The sequence below is a fragment of the Leiobunum rupestre genome, chromosome 3 (assembly GCF_980474605.1).
Source record: "Leiobunum rupestre chromosome 3, qqLeiRupe1.1.hap1, whole genome shotgun sequence".
Taxonomy (NCBI): Eukaryota; Metazoa; Arthropoda; class Arachnida; order Opiliones; family Sclerosomatidae; genus Leiobunum; species Leiobunum rupestre.
This window is the reverse complement of record NC_143386.1, coordinates 54344102-54367008: the sequence shown is the minus strand read 5'-3', so window position 1 is coordinate 54367008 and position 22907 is coordinate 54344102. Positions and strand designations below refer to the sequence as shown.

The following is a 22907-nucleotide window of genomic DNA, read 5'->3' as shown; positions in this document are numbered from 1 at the left end:
TTTAATTTGCTCAGATTTCCTATGCATTTTAATTTGCTCAGATTTCCTATGCATTTTAATTTGCTCAGATTTCCTATGCATTTTAATTTGCTCAGATTTCCTATGCATTTTAATTTGCTCAGATTTCCTATGTATTTAAATTTGCTCAGATTTCCTATGCATTTAAATTTGCTCAGATTTCTTATGTATTTTAATTTGCTCAGATTTCCCATGTATTTTAATTTGCTCAGATTTCCCATGTATTTTAATTTGCTCAGATTTCCCATGTATTTTAATTTGCTCAGATTTCCCATGCATTTAAATTTGCTCAGATTTCCTATGTATTTAAATTTGCTCAGATTTCCCATGTATTTAAATTTGCTCAGATTTCCCATGTATTTAAATTTGCTCAGATTTCCCATGTATTTTAATTTGCTCAGATTTCCCATGTATTTTAATTTGCTCAGATTTCCCATGTATTTTAATTTGCTCAGATTTCCCATGTATTTTAATTTGCTCAGATTTCCCATGTATTTTAATTTGCTCAGATTTCCCATGTATTTCAATTTTATAAGAAACTATTTTGGTCATTTTTTATTTCTACATTAAAATACATTGTATGATTTAAATCAATGATTTTTTCAAAAAAAAAGCACTTAAATTAAATCTTGATTTTAATCAAATTGATTTAAATCAGCCAACCCTGCTGCAAATTGACTCCAGGGTCTAGAGGAGCTTTCCGATTAGCTTCGTCGCTGTCTGTTCTAGGAATGTACAGTCCTCTAACGAGGATGGAAGTCGAACTTTAAAGCGTAATTTTATAATAAATTAAGAATTAATTTTAATGAAATTTATATTCAATTTCACTGCTTTTCTCAAATTAAAATTTAAAAATTAAAATAATCTTAAATTAATTTGATAATAAAATATTACTGCTTTTCTCATATTAAATTAAAAATAATATTGTTAAGTCAGCTTTTAACAAAATAAAATAAAGAATAATTAAGAATTAAATTAATATTTAATTAAACTAGAATTAAAATATTGTTACCGTAATATTTCGCCAATGTTCGGTTTCACGAATGTAGATAGCGACTTAAGCGCTGGACTATATTTGGTCGTTAGGTGAGCTTGTTGAGATTAAGACCCTGTGTCTAAAGAAAAGAGGGGGAAGAAATGGGGGTCAACATATTTGTCATCGTGGTACCTCGAGTTTCTTTTAAAAGCGAAGACTGAGGCGGAGCTAAGGAAAAAACGAAGTGGTTTTTCTTCAACATCGGAAACAATTACACTTATGGTTTTGTATCGCCGAAAAACAGCGTCATTTATCAATAACTTTCACAAAGCCGCTCGTCCGTTATTTTTCCTCTCATACCACTGACTGTCTACAAAATTAATACAGGTATTTTTTCAATAGGGCACTTTCAAAGAAAACCATTTAAGAAAAGTGCCTTTCAAAGTGTTACCGAAAGATTTTTCGATAGTGCATTGCCACGAGATAGGCAGTGCTATCAGATAAAACAGGGTTAGCGTAATAAATAAAGGGTTAATAAAATTGAAATCATCGATATTTTGTTTGAATTTTATTGATTTTTAAATAACAGTTTTGGGAGTAACTGATACTTTCATTAGTTTCCTTCTATCAATCGTGTAATCTAAAATTTCACGAAACATTAAATTTAATTACTATTTAATATTTTAGTTCAGATTTGTGTTGTAATGGAAACGGTTTAGAAACTATTATTTGCCATTTTTAATTTCTGCATTGGAATACATTGTAATTATCTTTTTTTAAATCAGTTGATTTAAATCAGCCAACCCTTCAATAATAAATAATTTAAAATATAATATAATATAATAAGAAAAATTAAATGCGTGGTAATAAAAATGATTAAATATTGAAAATAAACTGAATCTGAATTTACAAATTAAAAATATATTATATTAACAAAATGTCAATACAAATACAAAAAAATATAATACAAATATTAAATGAATGGTTAAAAAAATTATTAAATATTGAAAATGCACTGAATCTGAATTTACAAATTAAAAATATATTATATTAACAAAATGTCAATACAAATACAAAAAATATAATAAAAATATTAAATACATAGTTATGAAAATTATTTAATATTCAAAATGCACCGAATCTGAATTTATCAATCAAAAATAAATTATACTATCAAAAGATTAAAAGTTGTACCACGATTAAGTGAAATAAATTTTTAAAAGTTTACAAAACAAAATGAAACTCTAAACACATTAATTTTAATCTGGACCAGAAAACAATTTTGACAAAAATCTTGGAAATACACGGTGGAATTTAAAATAAAACTTTATTTTGAAAAAGAGAGAATTTAATCCAGAAAGGGGCAAATTAAAATTAATTGAAACTCCGTACCCTTCCCTAACTTGTATTTTCCTTAGGCCCCTCCTGCGGAACAAAACGTGACCCCCCCCCCCTTAAGCCCGGAGGGATTTCATCGCGAAGAATTTTTCATTGGATTAACAGATTAGCAAAACACGCTTTGAGAAAAATGCAATAAATCGGGACAGCGAAGGCGAGATAGACTAGCTTCTATAGCGCTGACAGGTTCGATTGGTGTAAGATAAAGCCCACAGGGCTGTTGTGACTTATGAAAGGCACCCGACAGCCTTGTCACAAAATCCCCCTTTTCGAAGCCATTCTAAACCGTCAGATCCATTTCATTAAGGGTCCTGTTTTAATCCGACCCTGGAAGAGGTTTTCCCAACTCTACGTATTGTCCAGAAATTTATTTTTGTGTTTAGATTGATTTTATAACATTTGTGAAATTTCAAAAATTGGTATTAAATTATTATTAAATTTCATTAATTCAATTATGAGGGGCCAAAATTATTATTAAATTTCATTAATTCAATTATGAGGGGCCAAAATTATTATTTAATTAGCTGATTATTCAAATATTAGACTATAAAAAGGGTTTTTCTAATTTTAGTCTTTAATACAACATTTACACAACAAATTATTTTTGCGTATATATTATAAAATTCAATTGCATAAATTTATTTTTTGATTTTAAGTTAAATTAACTAAGCTCAGCAACGTAGAAAACTTAAATTTTATCCCTCTAACTTAAATTAAGCTATCTTTAGCTTAAACACGCAACTTGTAGCCGGTATAATGAGGTAAATCTACTCGGATCAGACACCCAATTTCTAGATAATAGGTTAAAAATAGCCCTGTTTAGCATAAGGAATAGAGGAGAATTTGGATGATTGCCTAATTCTCCGCGAATACATTATCGGAGAGGGCTTTTAACAATATTAATAAACGGAGAAACCAACGTTCCCCCCCACGCATACATTCTCATTCGGTGCAAAATTGAAGCTTAGGCATCGCCAAATTAGGGAGCCACTTAAGTACCCGCCCACAACGGAGAACTTTGCACTATCATCAAAACCCCGAAGACCTATGTACCGGAATGATCGGAGAAATTCAGAAATATTTCCTATTCAATTTGTACGCCTTACAGAAACATGCCACGAAAAATGTAAACATCTGTACTCTAAGAAAAACAAATTGCCGTTATCAAGGCCACGCGAAACGTATATTAAAATGATACCCATTAAAAGTTACTATCCCGACAAAACATTACCAAGGCCTACCCTCTTTGACAGTTACTACTTAACCCGCCCAGCCAAATGTCAAACATCTTGAAGGCAAAAACGCGTCTATAAGATTTAATACGTTTTTTTACGACTGGTAAAAAATAATTTAAATAGAGAAATTAGCTTACTTTTAATGTAGATTTCGCCGTCTCAGTGTGTTAAATCCGTGAGCGCAATTATTTTGAATATCAGCTGGATGCAAAAAAGCACTACGGAAACGGAGGTACGAGGCTTAAGTTCTTCAGCGCTGAGAGGAACGACAACCTTTCGCGTCGATCTCCATGACGTACCGCGCCGAGTGCTGTTGGGGCCCGCGAAGAGCGCTGAGCTCCCACACACGCATTTAAAAGTTCGCCGAGGTTATCGGAAAAACGATTGTTCTAAAAATTATACAACGTTTCGCAAACCCCGGCGAATATAATCCCGTAATTAGCTACACTAATAGCACGCCGTGAAAATCGTAAAGCAGGTGCCTCTTTTCTAGGTTACTACTTGCCTAAATTCTTCAGCCACACTGACAGCAAAATTCCGCAACACCGAAGTTTACGACAGCGAACTGTCGTCTGCCAGTTTTTAATCGATCAAGATTTTGACGCGGAGAAGAGACGATGGCGCCATCTAGATAGTAATTCTTTAACTATTATGTTTTATCCAAAATCGTAACAAAAAATTACATTTGAATATTAAAACAAACATTATTTAGTTCAATACAATTATAGAGAGTAAAGGCTATTTGCGTAACTAAAATATTGTCAGTTCGATTTGCAGCGACACTTAACCTAGGAGGATGTAAGACTTAACTATCGCCATCTGTGGCGAAAATCTAGCAGCTTCAAAAATAAGTTATTATTATGTTAAGGTATTCCCTAACCGAAACGAGTCTAGGTGGCGTAACTGCGCTAGCTTCTCCGATGTTGCGCCTAATATCTAGCGTCTGCTACAGTCAAACTAAGAACTTTATCTTAAATAAAGTCATCAAAATATAAGAAAACGATGCAATAATTAAATAAAAATGCAGGTATGAAGTCAAATTTATGAATAACGATGAGATAAAACTAAAAGCGTCTGCTTTAACCTATCTAAGTTTCAATGGCGAACCAAAGGGGGCGTAGCGATAGTTTTCGGTGGCGAATAAAAGCAGGTAGACCCTACCTATAGCTGATTTTGAAATCCATTAAAAACGAATCCAATCACTGAAAAAAAGTTTATAAATCTGCATCTAATTTGAAATTGAATCGACGATTTAAATAATTTTGAAAACTCTTAACGGTTTTTATTACAAACACGAAACTTTATACATAATTGCAAACACTTAAAAGAGTAATAATAAAACAGGCACAATTAAATTTATACAATTTACAATAAAAAAACTAACTGATATTGGCCTTATCTTTAATTATTATAGAAAATATAATTAAGCCATGTAAAAACCACTAAAAGCTGGTTTATATTTTCAGAAGAAAAAACAGGAAATAAATATACAATTTGAAAACTTTCATACCTAAAGTCTAAACAACTAATTTATAAAGCTCTCGAGGTATAAGATCAGCATCAAAGATAAGCCGATACCAAAATATTTCTATATATTTCAGCATATATAAAATTAATAAAAACTAATTTTGGCCTGTGTTTTTAATTTTTCCTCTGTTCTTTGGCAATTACTAACCTCAAGGTCTCCTAAAATAACATTTTTTATAATTAGACACGTTTAAACATAATATTGTCACTATTCAGTGTCGTAGCCAGGGAGAGAGCATGTACACCTGCCCCAAAATGATCAGTAAATGATTATAATGTTTATAACATTTTTTAGTAAATTATATGCCCCCTCCCAACAAAAATTCTGGCTACGCCACTGTCACTATTATCTTGATAATCGAGTCGGCTTCAAAAACTTATTTTTAAGAAAGAATTAAACATACCTTATTGTTGGCCATTGCATCCCTCAAAACTGCGTTGGCTAACGTTAGAGATACGTTAATTAGTTTCCTATCATTGACCAAAAGAATTTGGTCGCCTCGGCAAACTCCGGCTGAATTTGGCAGACAGCCTCCGGGCCAGACCTCAGAGACCAAAACGCGACCATTAAGATCTGAATTTATACCTCCTTCCACTTTCATATTTAGAGTACCAGTCTAAATAAATTAGCCACAAATTAGTTAAAAAAATATATACATAATTATCTTGTAATTCAAGATTAAAAGTACCTTTTTGACTTCGATAACTTTAATTTCTCTACCATCAATTTGTTCGTCGGTAAACTGGAGAAACAGACAAAATAAAATTAGATCATGAATAAATTGTTAGCTAATTCGAAAAAAAAAGGACAATGTACCAATTTTAAAGGATCAAATTTATCGTTCTTCTTCACAGCTGGACTTTTGTTATCAGTGGTTCCATTTTTGACCTCCTTACTCAAGTTTCCGTTTGATTTAGCGTCGCTACCCTTAATGCCGTTACTTTTACCGTTTAAGTTAACGGTTGTTTTTGGCACATTAGTTCCATTGGTAGATGTAGCTGCGATCAGTGTGTCTTTGGTTTTATTGACGGAGATTGAATTCACGTTCACTTTCACACTAATATCTTTAACTTCCTTGGGGATCAAAGGTTTCTGTTGAGGCAATGGGCTTGAGGTGGTCGAACTCGCGTTGGAAGAGTTTAAACTGTTGGAGGACGTCATACTGACGGAAAAAGACGGTTTGTTCGAAGGCCCTCCTGAGGCGGAAGACAATGTGGAAGTAGGACTCGAAGATATCGACTCCAAAGCCCTGTGCCTCAAAGCCGGATGTAAGCAACCACCTATTACAGAAAATATCCATGAAAGTTAATTACTACGTGAAAGATGGTTAAACATAGTACATACCTCTGCCATTAACATTGGCCACATTTTCATGGAATGTAAACCTATTGTTTCTAGACGTATCAGGATAAACACCAATGGTCACTAAGGGACCCTTAGCAGGACGGTCGAAATAAGTTTGGGGCGGTTTAGGCGCAGGACCTCTGCTGTCCGTGATGGGAACGTCTTTACCATTAACTTGCCTGACATTTGGACTAACGGGAGGACTACAAGACGCCAAGGGAGAGCCCATTGCGGACGTCGTGGGTGGCGAAGATGGCGTGACGGAAGCGCTGACGCCATTGTTCCTGGACGGAATTGAGATAGGCGAAGACGTTGCCGCACCGGTACTAGCTGGTTGAGAAGGCGGTACCATCATAGGACGACTGGCAACTAAGGTTTGTCTCCTCAAATCCACTTGCGTGACTTGAGTGGCCTTTGAAAACGGTTTTAAACATGAATTTAACAGAAGACCATGCGATTGAGACAAACACACTACGGAGTTTGGTCTTTGCTTGTTAAATCGAGCCACGTCTGTCAAGCTACGCAACGTATTCGCGGTTAGTAAGCAAAAATCAAACTGAGTTGGAAGTTAGGCCTGATATTTTAGTACACGTATAGCGAGAAGCAAGCATTATAAGGTTAAAACCAATTAAAATTAAAAGATGGAGACAAAGTGTAAGAATTGTATACCTTGAGAGTGGTAGGGTCAACAAACATGTGAGGGTTAGTGCTGAGGGGAGGGACGTAGAGACTGCCCCTTCGGGACAAGGGTTGAGCTCGAGGCTCCTCCATGGATGCCAGATTATTCTCCTACAAAACATATCGTAAGGCGCAGAGGCGAGGCCAAGGGTTAAACGAGTGCAAAACAATTAAAAAGGCAAACACAAGGGAAAACAATCGATCCGACCATTGGCCCCGTTTCAAGACACGAGAGTACCTCGGGAAACCCAATCAAGTCCTCCACAGGTACAAATTTATCAAAGGCAAACGTGTCGTGAAACCGCAACCAATAGCCCGATAGGTTAATTACCAACACCAAAAAATAAAACAGTCATCGGTTATTTTACGGGAAAACGCTAAAGCACTAATCTAAAAGCTGCCAGTTGTTTTTTCCCCCTATATTTTCTACATTATCGACTTAAGATACGGTTAAGATACTAGTTGTTTAAAATACAGATAAAAGTTGTTAAACGATACTTGAAAACAGTCAATAGGACGCCCAATACGTACTTCAAGATCTTCTTTGGTTATTTCGAAAACTTCGGGTTCGCGATCGTCGTCCAAGAATTTGGAACTGTGCTCCAAATTTGGTTGACTGACCGTTCTGGAGATATTGGGGGGAGGCGGGGGCGGGAACGTTGCCTCACTTTGCCGTTGCCGACGGCTGTGATTCAAGGTGAAACACTGAAATAATTCAAATAATAAATTAAAAATTACGTCTTGTGGTTGCGAATCACAAAAAAACGGACCTCAGTGATTGCAGGAACTGGCTTGGGTTCCGCTCTAGGTTTGAAATCGCCGTTCTGAGTTCCGAACATTCGCTTATGCATTTGTTGGAACTCTTGCATTAATTTTTCTATAATAATAATAATAATAATTATTATTATTATTATTTTATATTAAGTTAATATTAAAATACGCAAAAGGCTTACCGTGTTGTTGTCTCTTAACTATTTCTTCTTGGTACTTCTCTACCTCGGAACCATTTCTACTATGCCTCAAATCCCCATTGCTAATAGGGTTGAGCTGTTTCTGTTGCAATTCTGCAAGGAAACTCTTGGTCAGTGCGGGATTGGACGGTCCGACTGAAGGATAGGACAAGGGGATCATCATCATGGGCGGGGGAGGCGTGATCCCGATCTCCTGGTGTGAAGACTGCCGCTTCTTCTCCTCCTCGAGTTTTTTGCGTTCTTCGGCCAACTTTTCGGATTCCTCGCGCAACTTCCGTTGTTCCTCTTCCAACTGCTTCCGTTCTCTCATCAACCATTCTTCCTCCTTCTTTAAGTCTTCGGGCGTCAGAGCAGAGGCGGACATCGCCTTATGGTCAGTCTCGAGTGGTCTCGTCACCACCTCCTCGGCTTCGCTGATGCAGTACTCTCGTTCGGAACCGGTGGTTGTGGTGAAACTGTGAGAAGAAGTGGCGTTCGTGGCGATGGTCGAGACGCTGTCTTGTCGGTTGTGTTGCTGCGATTCGTTTCCAGAATCGACGCAATCCTTTTGATTGTGGTTAATGTCCCTTTTCGAGTCCACCGGTTCGGCGTCCTTGCTGCTGTAGATATCATCGTTCAATTTGAGGTTTAGCGTGTACTAACAAAAATGTTAAAACTTACCAATTGTCGTCGGTACTTTCGTCTTTGGTAATAGGTAGAACGGAAGAAGACGGTTCCTCCTGTCGGGTGATATGACTGACGCCGTTCAGGAGAGCAGCGACTCGTTTGGCTTTTTCTTCGGGAAAAAGATCCAATCCCGCGCCTTTCCTCACCGTCATTTGCAAATCTTTACTCGATTTCATCAAAGCCACAGCCTGTTATCAAACCCGAGATAAAAGGGTAAGTATTTCGCATAACTGATCGCAATACTGATAACCAAATCCGGCACTCGGCGTCACCCCAGTCCTCCGGAAGACGCCCGTACTCACCTCTTTAAAGTCTATCTCGAGGAAAGGGACACCGTTTACGTCGATGATATGGTCGCCCACTTGAAGGCCGCTCTTCTCTGCCAAACCATTGAGTTTCACAGTCTGCACGAAAATTCCCGATAAATCGGGTGGGCCCTTGACGATCCTATCGCGTTACGCGCCAAGTCTTGTTTATTTTCAACGTATTTTCAACGTATAGGCACAATGTCTTATCGAAAAGCTAACTCACGTGCAGCCAATGCCGGCGGGTCCGATGTCCGCGATGAGCACGGGTTTTTCGCAATATTCTTCGAAATTAGAGCTCCCACTGTAGGAATTCTGATAAAAGGTATTGGGAACGTGGTAGAACAGGGTCAGAGACAACTTTGCGTAATCCGCACCTTATCAGCTCGTACTTGAATAGCTAAAATACTTACGGATCCATCAATAACAGAGCCGTTCGGTGACAGCTTGGAGTCGATCATCTTCCACGTCAAAGGATCCTTCTTTTTGCTACATGGAAAAGAACCAACGAAACTCAACAACTATGCCACGATTATAATAGGCGCTATTAACAGTTGATTTATAAGCAGTGCGATTTAGGCGATGTAATAAATGCGTTTTATTGGAGGACCTTCCTTATCTACATTTTTCTTTATGACGGCTGTATTGTAATGACTAATCTTAATCGAACCACGTTATAATTTATATTTCATTTGATAGGCTAAGAGTTCGTAGACAGTATCCCATTCGTTTATTTTTGCCTTTCTTATCGATTATAATTATGTGGATCACGTAATTTCACAATTCTACCTTCAGATTTATTAGGAGCTTGGACTACTTGGCACAAGTTACGTTTAAAACCAGCGTGCTTGTGGACGATTTTACATTTTATATTATACTCCTTTTAAAGGTAATAATTGTTTCTCTTAAAAGATAACAGATGGAGATACCATCCACGTAAGGTGGTGGATTTCGAATATACTCCCTTTAAAGCAATAATAGTTTATCTTAAAAGATAACAGATGGAGATACCATCCACGTAAGGTGGTGGATTTCGAATATACTCCCTTTAAAGCAATAATAGTTTCTCTTAAAAGATAACAGATGGAGATACCATCCACGTAAGGTGGTGGATTTCGAATATACTCCCTTTAAAGCAATAATAGTTTATCTTAAAAGATAACAGATGGAGATACCATCCACGTAAGGTGGTGGATTTCGAATATACTCCCTTTAAAGCAATAATAGTTTCTCTTAAAAGATAACAGATGGAGATACCATCCACGTACGGTGGTGGATGAAAACCAAGTTCGTCGGGCGTAGACAGTAGGCCCATTCGTAAAATAAGTTAGCTAATTCAGTATCGACTGTACTAATTTACAAAAATGACAAAACCCTACTATTAACAAGTGGTTAATTTAAGTTAATTAAATAGAAAATAGAAAAAGGAACATTTTGGTCAAAACATGCAAAAATAAGTGTCTCAAATGATTTCCGCGTCTTCTTTGCCGGGGTGACCTTGATAACAATAGCATAACCCCAGCGTTCAAGTGAATATGGATGGTATTTGGAGTTTGCCCCTGCGTGGCCTGCGAGGACAATAATATGGTCAGAAAACAGGGTATCAGAAAGTGAGATGGAACGTGTTAATATCATTGAAAATAATAAAGAAAAAAGGGGGTGCTCAATTTACCCTGACTGGTTGTTAGTAGAAACCGGTTGGGATTCTTCTTTCTTCGCGGAAATGAACGTGGCGAGTATGTTGCTGACTCCGATCGGATTAGCGCCGGTGGTATTCTCATCTTTGGCCTCTTTTGCCCCGACCTTTCCACCGCCACCCCCGCCGACCAGACCATTCTCCAAAATCTTCGATTCACTTTTCTCGCTTCCATTTAGAGCGGAGACTTTACGCGCCGCTGGTGCGAACGGAGCCCGTACCGCCTTATTAACCGGTTGGAGGCCTTCTTTATTAGCGGAATTAAACGAGGCGATTATGCTGCTGAGTCCGATGGGTTTAGCGTTGGTGGTACTATCATTATTGGTACGTTTTTCCTCGACCTTTCTACTGCCGACCAGATCACCCGCCGCACTTTTGTCGCCTGCACCGACAACTTTACGCGTGGCTGGTGCGAACGGAGCCCGTACCGCCTTATTAACCGGTTGAACTTCTCCTTTCTTGGCGGAATTAAATGAGGCGATTATGCGACTGAGTTCGATGGGATTAGTGTCGTTGGTACCAACATCTTTGGGCAACTTTTCTTCAACCTTTTTATTGCCAAGCGGTTCACGCTGAAAGATCATAACCTCACTTTTCGCACCTGCACCGGAGACTTTACGCGCGGCTGGTGCGGCCCGTACCGCCTTACTAACCGGTTGGACGTCTTCTTTCTTAGCGGAGTTAAACGTGGCAATTATGCGGCTGATTCCAATCGAATTACCGTCGTTGATACTCTCATCTTTGGGTGGATTTTCTTCCACCTTTCCACCGCGGACCAAATCATTCTCCAAGATCTGAGCCTCACTTTTCTCGCCTTCATTCCCGACGGAGACATTGCGAGCGGCTGATGATAAGGAAGGGCGAACACTCGTATTATTATTATTATTATTAAGAATAACATTGGGGCCATTAGGGTCACCCTCGACCCATTTAGCGCGGGCAGACAGGATTTTATCTTGTAACCTCTTTTCGAACTCGATTTCTTCCGAGTCGAAGTTGATAGTGAACGATACAGAATCTTCTTTGGGTCCCGTAGCTTTCTTCTGGTCCGTGTCCAGGACTGAATCTAACTCGTGGAAGGCGGCGTCAATTCTTTCGGATTCGGAGTTGGACGTGCGTGTTCGTGTTGGCGCTTGTAGATAGTTGTTTACGTCATTTTGAAAAGCGGAATCTTCGATACCGTTTGAGTCTTGTTCTTGGTTGAGCAGTTCGTCTTCTTGAATGGGTGTTAGTTGACTGTCGTTCGGTTTAGCGTCTTCGGGGTTATCAGAGATGGTTGGTACGGCGCTGTACATTATTGGTTCTTCTTTAAGGACGGCGTCTTCGGGAATGGTTGTTAAGTGGTCAGTTGTGTCTTGTGACTTCATTTCTTCGTTTATTTTTGACGTTTCTTCTAGGTTATCTTCAAGGTTATCTTTAATGTTGTTAACACTTTCGTCTAGTTCTGGATTGGGATCAGGTTGTTTTTCGATTGGTTCAAGACTGAGATCTGCTTGTGTTTCTTTTAGAATGTTTACGTTTTCTTCTGGATTCTGATCTGGTTGTTTTTCATCTAGAATATTTTCATTTTGTTCTAATATGGGAGCGTAACTTTCTTCCGCGATGTTGTTGGTCTGTTCTTCGAAAACCTTCTGGGTTTGTACAGGGTGGTTTACAACTGGTACGTTTTCCGGTGTGTCATCTATTTGCGCTGGAACTTCTTCCTTAGGAATCTCAGATAGCTCTGCTTTTTCTTCGGTTGCTTGAGTGACAAGGATATGCGGTTCACTTCTCATGAGGACGTTCTCGTGGGACTCCATTATGACGGGACTAACCGTGAACGATTTCATCTTTTCTTGGACGTCTTCAATGGATTCGTAATGGGGATCCGAATCGGCTTCTGCCGTGGCCTTTGTGTTAGAAACAATATCTTCGACTGCTCCTTTGGATTTCTTAGACCCTTTCGGCGTCTTTATCGGTTTGGAATATAATTCGGATACATCTTTAGACTCGGTCTCCGAAACAACTTTTGGCGAAATGTCTTCGGTTGGCCGATCATTCTCTTCTTTGAGTTCACCAGTTTCATTCGATACTTTAGATTGAACTTCAATTTTATCCTCAATTTTAGAATTGTCATTACTTAAATCAGAATATCCATTGATTACAACTCCATCAGAAGCGGGGTTACTAGCCGTCTCAACTGAATCCACGAATAAGGGATTGCTCTTATTACTGCCAGTGTCTGATGGTAACTCCGACGCGTCACCATTGACCTTGACGGGGTCCTCATCACCTTCAACTCCAAAACTCTCAAATTCCAAGGTATCGTTGACGGGTTGCTCTACGAAGACGTTGACCTTGAAATCGTTGGAATACAGCGACTTGTCATTGAGTATGAAATTGGCACTCTTGGCCTGTTCTTTACGACTGGACACCGAAGACTGTCGTGAACGACGACTCAATTTTTCCTCTTCGGGGGCGCGTTCAACTTGGGCGACGGTGACGATACCAGAGGGGCCGGGCTGGGGTTCGTCTTCGTTGTCGATGGAATCGGGGTCGAAGAGGGTCGGGGTGGAAAGGCTCTTGCGCAGACGACGCGCGTCCTTCTTTTTGGCGCTCGTGTCCTCCAACAGGCCCAATTCCGTGAGAAGACTGGGTGCTTGACTACTCGAGTGTTAAAGAAACCCCCGAAATGTGGTGCATGCGATAGAAAATAGAAGGCGAGAAAAGGAGCAAACATGCAAAAGAAAAAATAAGGAATGGAATGTTTGGATTAGAAAATTAGTGAAAGAATTTAGAAAGAACGGTGAGGGTTAAATAAACACATACGGGTATATATATTCAACCTACATAAATTTATCACGTGAAACGAGTACGGCGTAACCTAGATCCGCGAGACAGTAACTGTTACTGCCAACTGTACGCGTTCTATACGACTAATGCAACTTCAGAGAGACGCGTACCTCTAAAGACACTAACCCTCGTACTTTATAAACTTGTTATAATTATTGTTTTTCATCAGGTACGAAAAGCTGCGACGATTAGTGTAGACGCAAAAAAAAAATTATTAGGCCTAACGAAGATAAATTTGCGTCGACGCTAACCGTCGCGGAGTTTTTGCCAAATGGAAAACCAACCTTAAAGCAATTACTTACTCTTTAACGGGGATCATTCCAACACCTAAAAATAAATTAATCTATTTAGTTTGATGATAAAGTTTTTATTTAAGAAAAATGGACCAATAAGCTTACTTTTGACCTTGAGAACCACCCCGGGTTTGGACTTGAGCAGACTGAGAACTTCTTCGTGTATGGCGCGGTCGATATTGAAGCCATTGATCCGGACAATCTGGTCTCCAACCTAAACCATCAAAAGTCCGAATGAATATGGGATGATCAACACTATGTTCCCTTCGAATATTCTTAAAATTGAAAATTTTCTACGGTACGAAATAAATGATGCTATAACAACAACAGCACCGAAAGAACCTTGAAGCCCTCGAAAGAACGATTTCTAACTTCTTTTGTCGGCGATTCTGTGGCCGGCTGTCGCGGAGTACCGTACGTTTACCTACCTAGCACCTGTGTTTGTGTGACGCGGTAAATGTACTTGTTATTTATCCCCGAACTCCCCCTACGCTATGATGTATATAGTCAAAAGTATATAATATTTTCCTAACAAGAGAAGTTTTAAGGTTAAAAAGTCCTTCAACTGAAAATCGTACATTGTAAAAATCAAATACTTGACGTGTTAAAATTATTTAATTTTATCAATACTTAAACAGGGTTACCACTATATTCTCAGATTCAAACTCCCTGACTTTTTAAGGACAAAATTAGACAGCTTTTAACTTTTAAATTTATCAAAAGTTAATAAACTTAACTTATATTTCAGTACAAAAGTTATTTCAACGTTAAAAAACCTTTCGAGAATATAAATAATAAAAGCAGAATTTGCCATAGATCTAGAGTAAAATTATCTTAAAAAAGTGTCAAGATTAAACTGAATTCCTTGAATTTTTACAAATTCTTAAAATCCCCTGACCTTTCCGGCCCATTTTTAAATTCCCTGACTTTTCCCTGACGCGTGGCAACCCTGTTAAAGGATATTTAGGTTGAGATACTGTTTTAAAAAGATTAGTTTAAGATAAAATGTTTCAATTAGTTAAAATGTCAAAATATGCCTTTAATTATCGGTTTCCTGGGATGTTAGTTCTAACACTAATTAAATGACTTCACATTTTGGATAGCTAGGATAGCCTTATGGCTTAAGCACCCCTAAACTTGAAACCCTCTGAATATTTAATTATTTATAATAAATATCTGTTTCTGATGTCATACTTTAAATATTTCCCCCCGACTATTTTTTCTTCTGAATATCAGTAGGAGACATGTTTCAAACAAATAACATTAGCAGTAAAAGAAGAGGAATACTTCTCCATCGGAGATATATTATATACTTCTGATATAGTCTACTCTAGCATCAATTAATGTACAAGGTGTTAAAAGTTTGTATACTAAAAATAAACTATGCTAGATCATTAGAACCGCCCTGAATAATCCAATAGTTTTTGCCTTAAAATAAAACTATGCTAGATCATTAGAACCACCCAGAATAATCCAATAGTTTTTGCCTTAAAATAAAACTATGCTAGATCATTAGAACCACCCATAATAATCCCATAGTTTTTACCTTAAAATAAAACTATGCTAGATCGTTAGAACCACCCAGAATAATCCAATAGTTTTTACCTTAAAATATCTTTACCTTAAAATAAAACTAGGCTAGATCATTAGAACCACCCAGAATCATCGATTGCATTGTCATCACCTTATTTAAAAGAAGCCTACCTTAAGACCTTGACGCTCTGCTTCGGTGGCAGTTTGAATGTCGGATACAAAGATGCCAGTACCATGCTCACATCCTAAAAGGAGATAAATTATTGTCAAGATTGGATACGGAAAGATGTTTCAATACACGGGGAAATACCTCATTGTATTGTCAGAAAAAAAATATTGATGGTAAAAGTGTTATGGTTAATAAAAATTTCTAGTTTTTTCAATTTTCATTTGGCCTTTCTACAGGAAGATCCTGCTGCTAGAAGACCTTTGCAAATTGTGTAATGTCGCAACCTTGGGATTGCTTCATCGTTAGAAACAGAGTACACGCGGATTTGGTTAGTGTTCTCTTGTTTCAAAGTTACAATATTAGATTCCTCCCCCCACTCGTGCCCGATGACAGATGGGGGTATAAATTACCAGGGCCCATCCAGCCTATGGAACCCAGAATTGGGCAAGCTAAATGTGTGTCCTCCTTCCGAATTTTCCCAGAAGACTTAAGTTATCTCCGGTAGGCGGCCCATGTTCCTCTTTTATATAAAAATATTTTTATAACAATTCCTTGCAATCTGATTTTAAAATAGACCGGAAAAATGCTAAAAAAACTGTCAATCCTAAACTTAAATAAAAATTTTCCAAATATAAAATTTCCATAGACGTACAGAATATTTCCATCAATACGTTTTATTTGTATAGCAAGTAAACAAATATTTATGAGAATTGACGGATTTTGAAATGACGTTTTAGCGCGCGACACTGCAGGTCTTGGGCACACAGCCTTCTTTGCGTACTTTTTAGACCATAACATGTAGAGGTATTTTCATTTTAAAAGCCGTCAATAGCACTTCAGGCTGGTCGTACTGCTAAATCTACCTTCCGTTCGATCGAACTAGTCTTATAAATGTCTAGACACACTTTTTTTATTAAGTCTAACTCGTGAGTGAAATTTATCATGATAATTTACATACAAAATCCGAGGGGCTAACCACTCTTAGAAAATCTGTACACCGGATTACGCTTAGATTAGCACTGCCAAAGGCAGGGACTTCAAAGATTACGCGTAATCCCATTAGTACAGTCAAAGGTACGGCTCTGTACACCGATTACGCGGAGTGATCAGCCCCTCGACAAAATCGACCGTTTTTGGTACAATTTTTGAGTCGCTGTCCGGATTAACAATCGATTACCACAACTACTCTAAAATTGGCTCGAAAAAACTCAATTTATATTATGTAAATATACCGTTAATTTGTAACCAACTTTAACGAAACAGTCCTTAAAATGGGATGCAGTTATTAATTTAATTACAAAATTTAGCAGATTGATATTTTATGTTGCGGGGGTAGTGCTCGGAATTGTTTATTCATTATCCACAAATTTTTCGATTTATTTGAAAAACGTTGGTAAAAAGAATATAATTTTAACTTATTTAATTATGTTTTTTACGCAACCAAGCATTTATTTGAATAAAAGTGGCATTTATTTAAATAATTGTTTGTTTTATTTAAATAATAGGCTTATTCACTTTCGATTATTTAAACATGTTACAATTTTTATACAACTATTGGTTATTTAAATAAATATTATTAAAATATCGCCGAGCTTATTTTATTCATGGATAAAAATTAATCGAAATCCGAGCACTATGCGGGGGTGGGATAGTTAGCGGCGTTATCAAAATATAGAGGTACCATAGAAGCCTCATAGACCCTTTTCGGTAAGGGGCATGGTCAGGGATATCCGCGGGTATTTATCTTCATGGATGGATCATCCCAACGGTCGCCCATGGGCAAGATAACAATTAATAAAACACTGTACTAACCTCCACGTATGGAGAATCCGAGAGGTGCATTTCCTTTGCGGCGAAGTCTGATGACTCTGATCCTAGTTTGCGTGTAAGGCGCCAGAACGTTAAACTCCATTTGGTGCTCATTTGGAATAAACGGACTGCAAAACGAAAAAAAAATCGTGAATTTAAAATTACCACACAACGGAAATTCTACAGATAAAAATAAACTAAATTTAAACAATTCTATAACTTTTATACCTGACAAAATGTCGACGCATTTCGGTTAAATAAACAATTAGGTGTAACCTTTTATATCATAGCGAGATTGGCGGCTTCGCACCTGCCCAGGTAGGACCGAGAAAAACCCTTTAGATTACTAAAGATAGTAATCAACTGACTATAAATTCGTTTAAAGCAGGATCGTTCGTTGGAAAAGGAAGCTGTATTTAAATTAACTTTCCCGATTCAGAAAGTAAGTATTTAATCAGCTGTTTTTGAACGAACGGCGACTCAAGTTCGGGAGTTTTTTCTGGCTGGCTGATGAGGGATTTCCTTCCGATACCGTTTGGCGCGGAGGGAGAGAACAGAAGTAGGGGCATATTCAAATCGTGACTCGCTGGATTTTAATTTCGAAGAGCTGTTCCTTTTTCTTTTAAAGAGTTATTATAAATATACCTGACGTAGGCTTATTTTTCTTTCGATAACTGCTGAGATATAAAGGTACAGTTGGCGACGAAAGCTGAGCATCGCGAAATATAATGACTTTGTTAAATTCATATTCTAATAAAATTCGATTTTCTAGCATATTATAACTCGAAAAAATAAAATACCACTACCCTATTAAAATGAGTATTTTCTGTAGTAACAACGGAATACGGTGTTACACGGGTACATGGTACCCTTTCAGATTTTAGTCAGGGGTACAGAGGTACATTATACCGTGCCATATTTTAGTGGGGGTACGGGCGTACATTATATCCTCCCAGAATTTAAGCGAGGATACATTATACCTTTGCAAATTTTAGTCGGGGGTACAGGGGTACATTGTACCATCACAAATTCTAGTCAGGGTACAGGGGTACATTATACCTTTGCAAATTCTAGTCAGGGTACAGGGGTACATTGCACCCTCTCAAATTGTTATCGGGGTACAGGGGTACATTTCACCCTCCCAAATTGTTATCGGGGTACAGGGGTACATTGCACCCTCCCAAATTTTATTCGGGGGTACAGGGATACATTGTACCCTCCCAAATTTTAGTCGGGGGTACAGGGTACATTGTACCCTCCCAAATTTTAGTCGGGGGTACAGGGTACATTGTACCCTCCCAAATTTTATTCGGGGCACAGGGATACATTGCACCCTCCCAAATTTTAGTCGGGGTACAGGGGTACATTGTACCCTCCCAAATTTTAGTCGGGGGTACAGGGGTACATTGTACCATCCTATATTTTAGTCGGGGGTACAGGGATACTTTATACCCACCCAGATTTTACTCGGGGGTACAGAGGTTTATTTAGTTACTGAAAATCACTAACAAATTATATTATATTATTTGATTAAAAAACTAAAAACTTAAAATATTTAGATTTCTGGGTTTGGGAAACACATGATTTCATTGTAGTGTTGATCCAAAGCTAATGGTGGACATATTTTTAACAGCTGACTTAAAAAATACTACACTTAGATCTTAGCCAGCTCACGAAGAAGCTTGTTATTAAATTTGAAACTCAAATATTTTATACGAAGTACAAAATATTTTTCAGGTACCTGTCTACACATAAATGTTTTATTTATTTTTTAAAAGAATGTATAATTTAATTTTTACAACCGATGCTAAAAGCTACTACACTTTGATCTTAGCCAAGAGATGTAGAAACTTAATATTAGATAAACATTCAGAGTGCCCGATATGTGAGCAGTCCATTGCAACTTATAGTGAAATTCTTCACCAATTATTGCTTGGCGGTCGCTATTCAGCAGACATCTTTTACGCTTGGGCTTCCGTTGAATTACAACGTTAAGATATAGCCAGAGTTCCTACACAGTTCTGATGAGCCCCAAAAGGGCGAAACCGGTCTACTGTTGGAATCTCTGGCCTAAATTTTGACTTTTGATATTAATATTAGATTTCAATAAAAAATATAAAAAGTTATATATTTTGCACAAAACGAAATATTTTAGAACATTTTAAGTTTTTCAAAAACCATGTTAAAGAATTACACCCAAAACTATATTGAAATGAAAGGTGTTTCAATAGATTTATTAGTAAAATTTCAACAATATTGGAGAAATCTAGAAACGATTTTGATTCGGATAGTAAACCTTCCCTTACTTCGCTTGCTTGATAAAATATTTTAAGTAATACTCATCGTATTCAAGACTTTCGATAGGGTAATCTCACTTATTATTTATAAAAGTAAGGGTTTATTCGAAAAATAGGCTCTATCAAAAAGTAAAAACAGTGAAATTATTATTTTCTCTAAATAAGATGGCCTCGTTTCAATGTGGTAGATTTAAACGTCAGATTATATAAGTGGGTCTAGACAGAATCCATTACGACAAGTTTGTACCATTTTTCCCATAAGAACAGAACAACCATATTTTGAATTTAAATTTAAGAATTTGCCCAGAATTTAAGCATGGATGAGTATCTGATAATCGGATGGTGAAATAATGGAGACGATTGTATTTGGGAGGACAGTTTCCTCAATAAGACAATGTTCCTCTCTACCGAGTACTCACATTAAGAAAAAAAAACAATAATATAGAGAAATTCTTTTATCTAGGAAAACTGGGGATTTCGAACTAAATTTAAGCAGATACAATGCGTATTTTAGTACCAACTAAGGTGGTTAAGTAGGACTGTAGTATATCAAAGTTTTTTCTTTAAATAAACCATATTGTATATTATTTATATTCAAATTTAATAAAACAAATTTAGTATAATTTTTGTATAGGAAATATTTTAGTCAACAAATTTTAGTTTAAAATAGAAATGACAATGATTTTGATATGAGTTCACTTTTTGTTAGTATCTTGTGCACTTTTAAACAAAGTTGTTATTTCCTTTCAAATATAATTTTTGCAAAAGTAGTTATTAGTATTTAAAGGTGATAAATTGTGTGGTAAATATTGGTAAATAAATAATCAGCTAGGCTAATATCAAGGCACCACCTTAGGCCTAAGTCAGCAAGCGACTTTTAAAGCCATTAATCCAGGTGGCCGGGTTACAATGCGTAGGAGGGTGGTGGCAAGCCCTTCACGCCACGCGAGCCAACAGCTCCCTACACTCACTAATACCGTTAACCTAGACAAGTTTTTATGGAAACGAAGTTATTGTATGAAATGCTTGTAGTAGTAAATATCGTATGAAGGTTTTTATAATAAATTATCAACAATTATTTTGAAATAAAAATGTCAATTTCTCAGTCACTCATTGTTACATGAAATACTGCTTTTGAAATATAAATTATGTTCAAAAACTTTAAATAGCAATTTGATTTTTCAACGTATTTCCCTCTGCACTAATTTACTGGATTTAACAAAATATTATTTACTGTTTACCGTAATTTACTGTTTACCGTAATTTACTGTTTACCGTAATTTACTGTTTACCGTAATTTACTATTTACCGTAATTTACTATTTACCGTAATTTACTATTTACCGTAATTTACTGTTTACCGTAATTTACTATTTACCGTAATTTACTATTTACCGTAATTTACTATTTACCGTAATTTACTATTTACCGTAATTTACTATTTACCGTAATTTACTATTTACCGTAATTTACTGTTTACCGTAATTTACTGTTTACCGTAATTTACTGTTTACCGTAATTTACTGTTTACCGTAATTTACTGTTTACCGTAATTTACTGTTTACCGTAATTTACTGTTTACCGTAATTTACTGTTTACCGTAATTTACTGTTTACCGTAATTTACTGTTTACCGTAATTTACTGTTTACCGTAATTTACTGTTTACCGTAATTTACTGTTTACCGTAATTTACTGTTTACCGTAATTTACTGTTTACCGTAATTTACTGTTTACCGTAATTTACTGTTTACCGTAATTTACTGTTTACCGTAATTTACTGTTTACCGTAATTTACTGTTTACCGTAATTTACTGTTTACCGTAATTTACTGTTTACCGTAATTTACTGTTTACCGTAATTTACTGTTTACCGTAATTTACTGTTTACCGTAATTTACTGTTTACCGTAATTTACTGTTTACCGTAATTTACTGTTTACCGTAATTTACTGTTTACCGTAATTTACTGTTTACCGTAATTTACTGTTTACCGTAATTTACTGTTTACCGTAATTTACTGTTTACCGTAATTTACTGTTTACCGTAATTTACTGTTTACCGTAATTTACTGTTTACCGTAATTTACTGTTTACCGTAATTTACTGTTTACCGTAATTTACTGTTTACCGTAATTTACTGTTTACCGTAATTTACTGTTTACCGTAATTTACTGTTTACCGTAATTTACTGTTTACCGTAATTTACTGTTTACCGTAATTTACTGTTTACCGTAATTTACTGTTTACCGTAATTTACTGTTTACCGTAATTTACTGTTTACCGTAATTTACTGTTTACCGTAATTTACTGTTTACCGTAATTTACTGTTTACCGTAATTTACTGTTTACCGTAATTTACTGTTTACCGTAATTTACTGTTTACCGTAATTTACTGTTTACCGTAATTTACTGTTTACCGTAATTTACTGTTTACCGTAATTTACTGTTTACCGTAATTTACTGTTTACCGTAATTTACTGTTTACCGTAATTTACTGTTTACCGTTATTTACTGTTTACCGTTATTTACTGTTTACCGTTATTTACTGTTTACCGTTATTTACTGTTTACCGTTATTTACTGTTTACCGTTATTTACTTTTATTTACAAGTGGTACGTGCATTATTAGAAAATTTGTTATTTTTCAAACTCTAATTTTATAGAAATGCCCGAAGACTGACGAATAAGGTCTGTTAAAGATTAAATAAATTTACAAAAACCAAAATCAACAATTCTCAATGACCCATCAAATTTCAACTCGAATAAATTTACCACAAACTCGAAACGCAAAACTCTTCATAAAAATAACTCTTAAAGTAAACCCTTTCATTGAAATAAAAAAAAAACACGAATAACCCTCACGATAAATATAAATTAACCTATTGAGAAACACCCAAGCGATTTTTAAACAATTTCCCCAATTGACCCAGAAAATAATTTTTCAAATTCCACGATAAATAAACAAACAAATACGCTCGATTAAAAAGCAATTCGGATTACGATCTATCATAATTCTATACGCAATTTGATTTTCAGTTGGCGCGAGCTGTCTCAAAAATTCTTTACGGCATAGAGAGATACCGTTCTGAAAATCAACCCAGTGGCCCAACCACCGAAGCGTTACCAAATAACACGCTTAAATTTTATCCTTTCGTAGAAATTC

At 36.5% G+C, this 22907-nt stretch overlaps 2 protein-coding genes across 6 annotated transcripts in view; both read right to left on the bottom strand.

Moving 5' to 3' along the window:
• The window catches only part of LOC149952639 (pleckstrin homology domain-containing family H member 1), a 256498-nt gene extending 252301 nt beyond the window's left edge, over nucleotides 1-4197 (bottom strand). Inside the window, exon 1 of the mRNA XM_090168671.1 lies at nucleotides 3765-4197. The gene's annotated coding sequence lies outside the window, so the exon portion shown is untranslated. The remainder of the gene's footprint in view (nucleotides 1-3764) is intronic.
• Nucleotides 4198-4958: 761 nt separating this feature from the next.
• LOC149952638 (uncharacterized) overlaps nucleotides 4959-22907 on the bottom strand; it is a 58790-nt gene continuing 40841 nt past the window's right edge. The window contains exons 2-18 of one of the 5 annotated variants that reach the window (XM_090168668.1): nucleotides 17455-17579; nucleotides 15645-15718; nucleotides 14046-14154; nucleotides 13950-13974; nucleotides 9533-9608; nucleotides 9346-9434; nucleotides 9117-9261; nucleotides 8809-9002; nucleotides 8131-8744; nucleotides 7948-8054; nucleotides 7709-7882; nucleotides 7169-7288; nucleotides 6500-6911; nucleotides 5972-6435; nucleotides 5844-5897; nucleotides 5559-5771; nucleotides 4959-5313 (exon numbers count right to left, since the gene is read on the bottom strand). In XM_090168668.1, coding sequence (XP_090024794.1) covers nucleotides 5269-5313; nucleotides 5559-5771; nucleotides 5844-5897; nucleotides 5972-6435; nucleotides 6500-6911; nucleotides 7169-7288; nucleotides 7709-7882; nucleotides 7948-8054; nucleotides 8131-8744; nucleotides 8809-9002; nucleotides 9117-9261; nucleotides 9346-9434; nucleotides 9533-9608; nucleotides 13950-13974; nucleotides 14046-14154; nucleotides 15645-15718; nucleotides 17455-17579 — 3040 coding nt within the window. In that variant the 3' untranslated portion in view covers nucleotides 4959-5268. Of the gene's footprint in view, nucleotides 5314-5558; nucleotides 5772-5843; nucleotides 5898-5971; nucleotides 6436-6499; nucleotides 6912-7168; nucleotides 7289-7708; nucleotides 7883-7947; nucleotides 8055-8130; nucleotides 8748-8808; nucleotides 9003-9116; nucleotides 9262-9345; nucleotides 9435-9532; nucleotides 9609-9632; nucleotides 10688-10791; nucleotides 13459-13949; nucleotides 13975-14045; nucleotides 14155-15644; nucleotides 15719-17454; nucleotides 17580-22907 lie in introns of those variants that run through there. The other 4 variants (XM_090168666.1, XM_090168670.1, XM_090168669.1 and 1 more) reach the window with 4 other exon arrangements.